An 8,257-nucleotide genomic window follows, 5' to 3' on the forward strand; every position below is an offset into this window, starting at 1 on the left:
AAAGGATCTTGGAGTCATCATTGACTCCAAGATGAACATGGGTCGGCAGTGTGGGGAGGCAGTTAGGAAGGCCAACCGTACCTTGTCATGCATCCACAGATGCATTTCAAGCAGGTCAAAAGAGGTGATCCTCCCCCTCTATGCGGCACTGGTCAGGCCGCAGTTGGAGTACTGCGTCCAGTTCTGGGCGCCGCACTTCAAGAGGGATGTGGACAGCATGGAGAGGGTCCAGAGGAAGGCCACTCGCATGATCAGGGGACTGCAGGGCAGGCCCTATGAGGAGAGACTACGGGACCTGAACCTGTTCAGCCTCCACAAGAGAAGGCTGAGGGGGGATCTAGTGGCCTGTTATAAACTAGTCAGGGGGGACCAGCAGGCATTGGGGGAGTCGCTGTTCCCCTGAGTACTGCCAGGAGTGACCAGGAATAACGGTCACAAGCTGGCAGAGGGTAGATTTAGGTTAGACATCAGGAGGCGCTATTTCATGGTCAGGGCGGCTAGGGTCTAGAACCAACTTCCAAGAGAGGTGGTGCAGGCTCCTACCCTGGGGGTTTTTAAGAGGTGGTTAGATGAACACCTTGTTGGGGTCATTTGACCCCAGTACTCTTTTCCTGCCATGGCAGGGGGTCGGACTAGATGATCTGATCAGGTCCCTTCCGACCCTAGAAACTATGAAACTATAAGAACATTCTGGAAAAGTGGAAAAGAATTATTTCCCGTGTTTTTAATGAACCATTATGATTTTCATTTAAAAATCATGATTCCAGACTAAATGTACCTAATTCAATTAAAAATGTAATAAAACTAATACCTCCCCCCCAAAGTTAAAAATGAACTATTTCAGATAGAACAAAACATTTTGTTTAACCCAAAAGCATTTTTGGAAGTTTCAGTTTGGCAAGCAACTAGAAAAAAATCAATTAAGTTCACAGCTATATCTAGAAATGATATTCATTTGTGGTAAATAATTGTCTTGACCTAATGCCCTATTTTACATACACCTAGGCACAAATACTATTTCATCTTTAGGCAGTGCTTAATTTTGTGTAAGTCCCTGAAACTTTAATCAGGGTAAAGCCACAGCTAATAACTGGTGGAGAAGGAAGGACCCATCCTATGTTTAGCTCAATATCCTAGTAGTTAATGCATCTGCTAGGGCTGTGCAAAACTTCATTGGTTATTTGGTTTTGATGCTGTTTCGACTCATTTCGAGCTTGAAACAGCAAAATGGAAATGAAATGAAAGGCTTCAAAACAGCCTTGAAATGAAACAGGGCAGTCGAAACATTTCAAAAGTTTCAAAACATTTCAACTTTCAAAGCTGGGCTTGCTTGCAGCTAAAGAGAAACTAAGGAGAGGGAGGAAGAAGAGGGGGGAAGGACTGCTCTGGTATTGACTGTGTAGCTGGCCAGTGACTGTGATTCTACCCTGAGGTCCCTTCCAATCCCAGTGCTCTGGGGGAGGGATGGAAAAACAGCACAAAAAGCATTGCTTGAACTGAGCTTTCTCTGTGCCTTCACACTTACAAGTGATACAAGTTGTGTTCTGAACAGTTTGAGGTACAGTTTCACAGAAATCCCTGTACCCGTCTCCTTGAAACTTGGCAAGCATCGTGCTCTCAGCAGGGGCTACTATTCCTGCAAGTTTCATCCAAATCAGGCAAGAAATGAGAAAATTATAGGCAGTTTTGTGCTTCCCCATTATTGAAATGGTGTCGAAACAGTGAATCAGTTTTGATTAAATGAAACGGAACAGCGCTTTTGAAATGAAACAAAACTTGAAATGAAACACTGTGCAGTGAAAAGGCAAAATGGATGTTGAAACAAAATGGTGCTTTTTCTCACAGCCCTAGTACTTGCCCAAGAAGTGATCCAGACCATATCACTCAGAGGATTTTGGACCCGCATTTCCCACTTCCCAGTAAAGGCCCTGATTATATTTGGCCAGTTCTGATCTACATGCTTGTTTGCATAGGAACACAAGTATTTTTTATGGGAATGTCAATTCTTTAGTTTTGAGTACAAAATGCCTTGCATATAAATAGCAACTACTATCATCACAAATAGGATTAAATCAAGCAGCCATTCAAAACTAAAAAATTCTATAGCATCTAACCTGCTTTTCTACCAAGCAACGAATTGGAGATAAACCTTGTCCTTCATGAAACTATAGTTAATATCTGAGGAGAATTACAGTACAAATTTGTAATATTCTTACTCCATGTGACTCAGGCCCCAAATTACACTTATCAGCATAATTTGGGCAGCACACCCAAACTGTTATGACTGCACTTCAAACCTTCAGAAATGTGCTGGCCCCAGCCTCCCCTACCCCACCAGAAGTAACTTTGCCACATGCCAAAGCATGTGTGGCATAGGTGTTCCCTGGGGACAAATAGTGGCACCAAACATCCACACTTGTCCAGAAATGGTCAAAGGTCTCAAAACCCTTTATACACCTTAAGTTCTAGATCCGCAAAGGGTCTTAAGCACTAAAATGCTGAATGCTTCCTTCTGGCATTCACAATGTCTGAGTTAGAGTTGTAGACTCCCTATACAAGGGATGAAGATGTAAAGTGACTAAGAGTGATCTACAAAAGCCAGGAGGCTGAATGGGAAATCACCTGCCCTAGGCAACAGAAAATTCTGAAGACAGTGGCATGCCCCACTTGGGTATTAGGTGACTCCATTCACTCAGGATTAGCATAATTCCCTTTTCCAGAGTTAGATGCCTAAGCTATTTTTATGAAACCTGAGTGGGGATCCAGAAATGTTCAAATCCAGAAACATAACTGGAGAAAGACTTTTTTTCTTACTATACCAGAGGATCACCATATCAAGATTTGGGAGACCTAGATAGATTAGATAGAATTCTCTTCTATCTAATGGGATTTGAACACCCAGCTTCCATGTTAATGCCTTAACTACCAGTTGACATGCAAGACTGGGGTAGGAAAGATAATTTCAGTCTATCTGAAGCTGTTCCATTTTACAAGGTTTTATTAAATATTTATTGTGCCAGGTTGACAGATGAAGAAATGTTAAGCATGACTGTAACACAATGGTTAGGTCACTCACCTGTGTGGGAACAGACCTAGGCAAGGTGGGCAGAGGAAGAACTCTCTTTTGAATCCTGATAAGGCCTAAAAATGAGATTGGAGCGAAGTTGTCTCACATTTTCTACATTGAGGTAGTTCTGTGTGTGCAGCAGTAATGTTAATATGGGCATCTTAGGTACTTAGGAAATTACAGGCTATAGACACTTTAGGGTTAGGTTAGACACCATTTGGAGTGGTAATGGCTGGGGCAACTGAGTAGGCCTCTCCTTTCCCCTAATAGCTTTCTACACTTTTTGAATGAAAGGGGCATCCCCCCCATACGTGAGATGTGATTGTCAAGAAGAGGATTCCTTCAGCAGCTAAATTCTAACAGATGGGATATCTGGTTGAAAGGGCAGGCTGGCCCCGCTACACACTTTTTCAATGGTACAAAGTATTTCATTGGGGTGGTGTGTCAGGGGCCCTCTAGAGCAGTTGGTTTTAGAGTAAACTCCCCATTGATATGCACTGGACAGTTTACTTGTTTAAGAACATTTTTTTCAGGCTTTTCTCAGTCCCAGGAAGAGATCTGTGTTCTAGTCAGATTATAATGCCAAAAATGAGGGCCAGAAGCTTCCTTTTTTGATGAAAGATGAGAGCCTAATGATCCCATGGCTCTGGAAGTTTGGGCTGTAGGCACATTCCTGTAGTGTCCATTCACTCCTATAAGGTTAATTGGTGCTTGGGGGGAAATCCAAAGCATCAGAGTGTGAATGTTTCCTTTGTAGTTGAATGAACAGGCCTCTAGAAAGCCACTTAATGTTTCATTCAAAAAGGTAAACTAGTACTGTATTCACAAAGGACAAAGCCCTGCCCTAACTCAGCAAAAACTCCCTGGGAAGGTGAGAAGAACATTGGCTGTCTGAAGCATTCAGAATCCAATCTGATAGCCCATTGTTCAATCTTACCATAGTATTTCTTCCAAAAAGGATCAGCAAGTATCTCTTTTTTAAGCCCAGGGAGATGGGAAGCCTAGGTTCTCTTACAGAAAGCAGATTATGCTCTGTTACATTCAGGGAGCACCATTAGATGTATTACATAGGCTCTGTCTCCTTCCATACAGGACAGCAGGTCTGTAGTAATTCTGAATTGGCATAGTAAGGTTTTTGCCAACCACACTACCTCAAAAAGTGGAAGTGCCTGCCAATGTTTTGATTCCAAAGTGATTTCCTTGTATCTTAAAATGTCTTCTTGGTGTTGACCTGTGGGTGTATACGGGTCCCTGTATGTTTTCTGGACCCTGCTCTTTTTCTTGATCATTCTTCAATGGAAACAGCTGCCTGATTTCCATGTGTGAGGCTTGTCTAATGTCACCTCTCCTTTCAATCACCATGTTTTTCCATTGACATCCATCTTAGATTAGTTCTTGTGCTCACTGCTGTCATTCCTTTGCAGAATCACTTAGCCATTTATACTCTATCAGTTCAGTTTAGTTTTTTAGTTCTCAAGTCTGCTTAGGTTGTGGCCCCCATTTCTATTCCACCGGTACCATTTATTCCAGGGATCTAACTCCTCAGTGAATGTAGGCCCCCCCCACTACAGAAAGGATGTGGAGATATTGGAGAGAACCCAGTGGAGGGCAACAAAAATGGTGAGGGGGCTGGGGGACATGATTTATGAGGAGAGACTGAGGGAGCTGGTCTTATTTAGTCTAGAGAAGAGGAGACTGAGAGGGGATTTAATAGCAGCTTTCAACTACCTAAAGGGGTGTTCAAAAGAGGATGGAGCTAGTCTCTTCTCAGTGATGGCAGATAACAGAACAAGGAGCAATGGTGTCAAGTTGCAGCAAGGGAGGTTTAGGTTAGAAATTAGGAAGAATTATTTCAGTAGGAGGGTAGTAAAGCACTGGAACAGGTTACTCAGAGAGGTGGTAGAAGCTTCATCCTTGGAGGTTTTCAAGACCTGGGTAGACAAAACTTTGGCTGAGATGATTTAATTGGGGATGGTCCTGGTTTGAGCAGGGGGCTGGACTAGATGACCTCTTGAGGTCCCTTCCAACCCTAACTTTCTATGATTCTATGAATGAAAATGTTCCAGGTGAACTACATGAAACTTGTATTGGGCTCTGCTCATACCATAGCTTTCAGAGTCTGTTGTGTTTTCTGTATATAAACCAAAAACAGTGGTAAGAGCTACATAATAAAGGTGGTTTAGTAAATGAGTCTTATGATCTTCCCAGTTACCTGCAGGGAGGGGGAGGGGGAACAGGAGACACTCATATTTCTTAACATTTTATTTTATTTTATTTTTTGTATAATAATTGCCATTAAAAGAAAAACAGTCACATGCTTGCCTATTGGAAAATGTTTATAGTGCCTAATGTAGTATATGGTCAAATAGTTATAAACCTGGGTGCTCATTTCATAATAATTTGTATTTAGGAAACAGTATTTTGATATATTGCATTTATTAAATTATGCTATGACTAACACTTCTTGACTGAAAGGAAGTCTTGTCCAAGTGGAGATGTTTTCATTCTTAAATTCTTCATCAGACACAGAATATCAAAATATTAAAAATGCTTCCTGAAGTTCTTGAGGAGATGGCCTTTTAACCAAATTTTCCTAGCATCCCAACCAGGTGCCCACATCAATGACATCCACAATGATGTGGGATTTGTAGTCGTACTTGTATGATTTGGAGTCAATAACGAAGTGCAGGAAACCTATATTGAAAATAAAATAGCATGAAATATTGTTGTGTGGGAAATCATGGATGACTGGTGCCTCCTGAGTCTGGGGAGGCACCAGGTCGCTGACAGGTTGGGGGGGTCCCCCAGCAGCCAGTCGCCAATCAGGAGGTCAGGGAGAGGTTCCCCAGTGGCTGATTGCTGAGGCAGGAGTGAAACAGGAAGTGCACTTCTGGTTTCATGGCCGGCACTTCCAGGGTTTTCATGGCTGATCTCAGGGGGTGCACTGTAAACTGAACTCAGATAAACTTACTTTGCTTGAGTGCCACTCTTGGAATTCTTTAGTTTAACAATTCTTTAGTTTTGCCTGTATGTGCTACATCTTTGTGCTACCCTCCGCTCAACTGTTAGTACAGAAGGTTAGCTGGTCACCTCCCTTAGTAATTTTATCAGCTGCTGAAGGAAGGATATACAGTAGCTGATTATTCAGTAACATTTATTAATGCTGAATTGATACAAGCACAGTATTTGGTTATGTGTCTTATCATTCAGTGTAGATCAGCAGAGGTCTCATCAGTAGGCCCCATTTAAACAATGTTCAAGAAAATGCTTCAAGCCTTCCCTATTCAGAAGAATGGTTTTACAGGTTAATATTTCAAGCACATACTAGTGGGACCTATGGCTTGATCCATTGGTGGAGGTTGGTACCTCCAAGTGAGATGCCAAAACACCTAGCATTTAGGTACCCAGAGGACAGACTGGCATGCTCAATTCCCTACATGGTACACAGGGAGAGTCCATTTTACCTCCCTAGAAGCAAATGGTTTGCTTTCCTTTTGGTATTAACACTTTCAGCATTCACTTTTTCCTACAACACTACCTATCTTCTGATTATTTGTGTTATACAGCAGGGGCAGCCAAGCTTACTATCCTTTCTAGTCAAAACCAAACTCTTGACATGGCTGATTGCTGCTGGACACACCACTTCTGAGATGTGCATGTCACAGGTTCAAAGCTGTGATAAAAGCACCCCAGCAGAAATAATACTTTGTCATTAGATGACTCTTTTCAGGAGAGACATTTAAACTGCCTGGGAACTACATGCAGTCCTACTGCCAGCATCTACTCTGGACACTTTTAAGAGGCATTTGGACATCTATCTTGATGGGATCCTTTGACCCCAGCTGACTTCCTGACCCTGGGGCAGGGGGCTGGACTCGATGATCTTCCAAGGTCCCTTCCAGCCATAATGTCTATGAAATCTATGTATAGCTATATAAAACAGGGTGGGCTGGCTCTTTATGTGGGAACAGACAGCTCTATTGCAGAAACCCAGCTGCAGGCAATTCACTTCTCAGGGTGTTAAAAACCCAGAGAGAGCAGGGAAGTCAAGTTATGGGGAAGAAGTGGTGCAGAATGGAACCTAGATAAACTTGGTACCGGGAAGGGGCCAGAGCAAAAGGGCCTCCTGCTACCTAGACAAGGGCTGAAAGTTTTGGTTTTCCAGTTTCTTTGAACAAGGGTTATACATTTACTTTGAAAGAACTGGTTGAGGTGTTTCCAGGAGCAAAGCCAGCCTGCAAGACAGCAGGCTCTCTAACCCGCTTACGCTATCTCACACACGTACACATATACAGAGTGAAATATGTAATTCTTGCACTAGTTACCATTTTATGGGAGTAATATCTCATTCAAGGTCTTGATTAAAAAATTACAGTCTTACCAGTCATCTCAAATGCTGCATCTACTTTGCCACTTATTCCTGGGAAAGCATATGAAATGTTCTTGGGATAGTCCTTATCCATAGTATGTGTAGATTCATCATAACTAAGGTACAAATAAGAATGCAAGAAGGTTGCTGAGAGGATACAAGAAGTTCATTAAATCTAGAGAGCATCATTCAACTATTTAATCATTTTAGTGAGGTGGGAAGGGGGTTGCACTGGCCAAATTCATGGCTTGTGTAAATGACAAGGTGCTAACCGCACCTTGTCATGCAACTGCACCTTGTCATGCATCCACAGGTGCATCTCTAGCAGGGCCAAGGAGGTGATCCTCCCCCTCTGTGCAACACTGGTCAGGCCACAGCTGGAGTACTGTGTCCAGTTCTGTGCGTCCCACTTCAAGAGAGATGTGGGCAACATTGAGAGGGTCCAGAGGAGGGCCACCCGCATAATCCGGGGACTACAGGGCAGACCCTACAATGAGAGACTGTGGGACCTGAACCTGTTCAGCCTTCACAAGAGAAGGTTGAGGGGGAACCTGGTGACGGTGTATAAACTCACTAGGGGGGACCAGAAGGGTTTGGGAGAGACCTTGTTTCCCCTAGCGCCCCCTGGCATAACAAGGAATAACAGCCACAAGTTGTTGGAGAGTAGGTTTAGATTAGACAACCGTAAGAACTACTTCACAGTTAGGGCAGCTAGGATCTGGAACCAACTTCCAAGGGAAGTGGTGCTGGCTTCTACCCTGGGGGTCTTTAAGAGAAGGCTTGATGCCTACCTAGCTGGGATCATTTGAGCCCAGTTTTTT

General features: G+C 43.1%; 1 protein-coding gene across 1 annotated transcript in view; it reads right to left on the reverse strand.

Annotated features, from left to right (window-relative positions):
• Positions 1 to 5,660: 5,660 nt before the first annotated feature.
• Positions 5,661 to 8,257, reverse strand: part of LOC109302212 (matrix metalloproteinase-20-like) — a 14,942-nt gene continuing 12,345 nt past the window's right edge. The window contains exons 6-7 of the mRNA XM_019523778.1: positions 7,449 to 7,583; positions 5,661 to 5,761 (exon numbers count right to left, since the gene is read on the reverse strand). Coding sequence (XP_019379323.1) covers positions 5,661 to 5,761; positions 7,449 to 7,583 — 236 coding nt within the window. The remainder of the gene's footprint in view (positions 5,762 to 7,448; positions 7,584 to 8,257) is intronic.

The sequence above is a fragment of the Gavialis gangeticus genome, unplaced genomic scaffold (genome assembly GCF_001723915.1).
Source record: "Gavialis gangeticus isolate Ggan-Ray unplaced genomic scaffold, GavGan_comp1, whole genome shotgun sequence".
NCBI lineage: Eukaryota > Metazoa > Chordata > Crocodylia > Gavialidae > Gavialis > Gavialis gangeticus.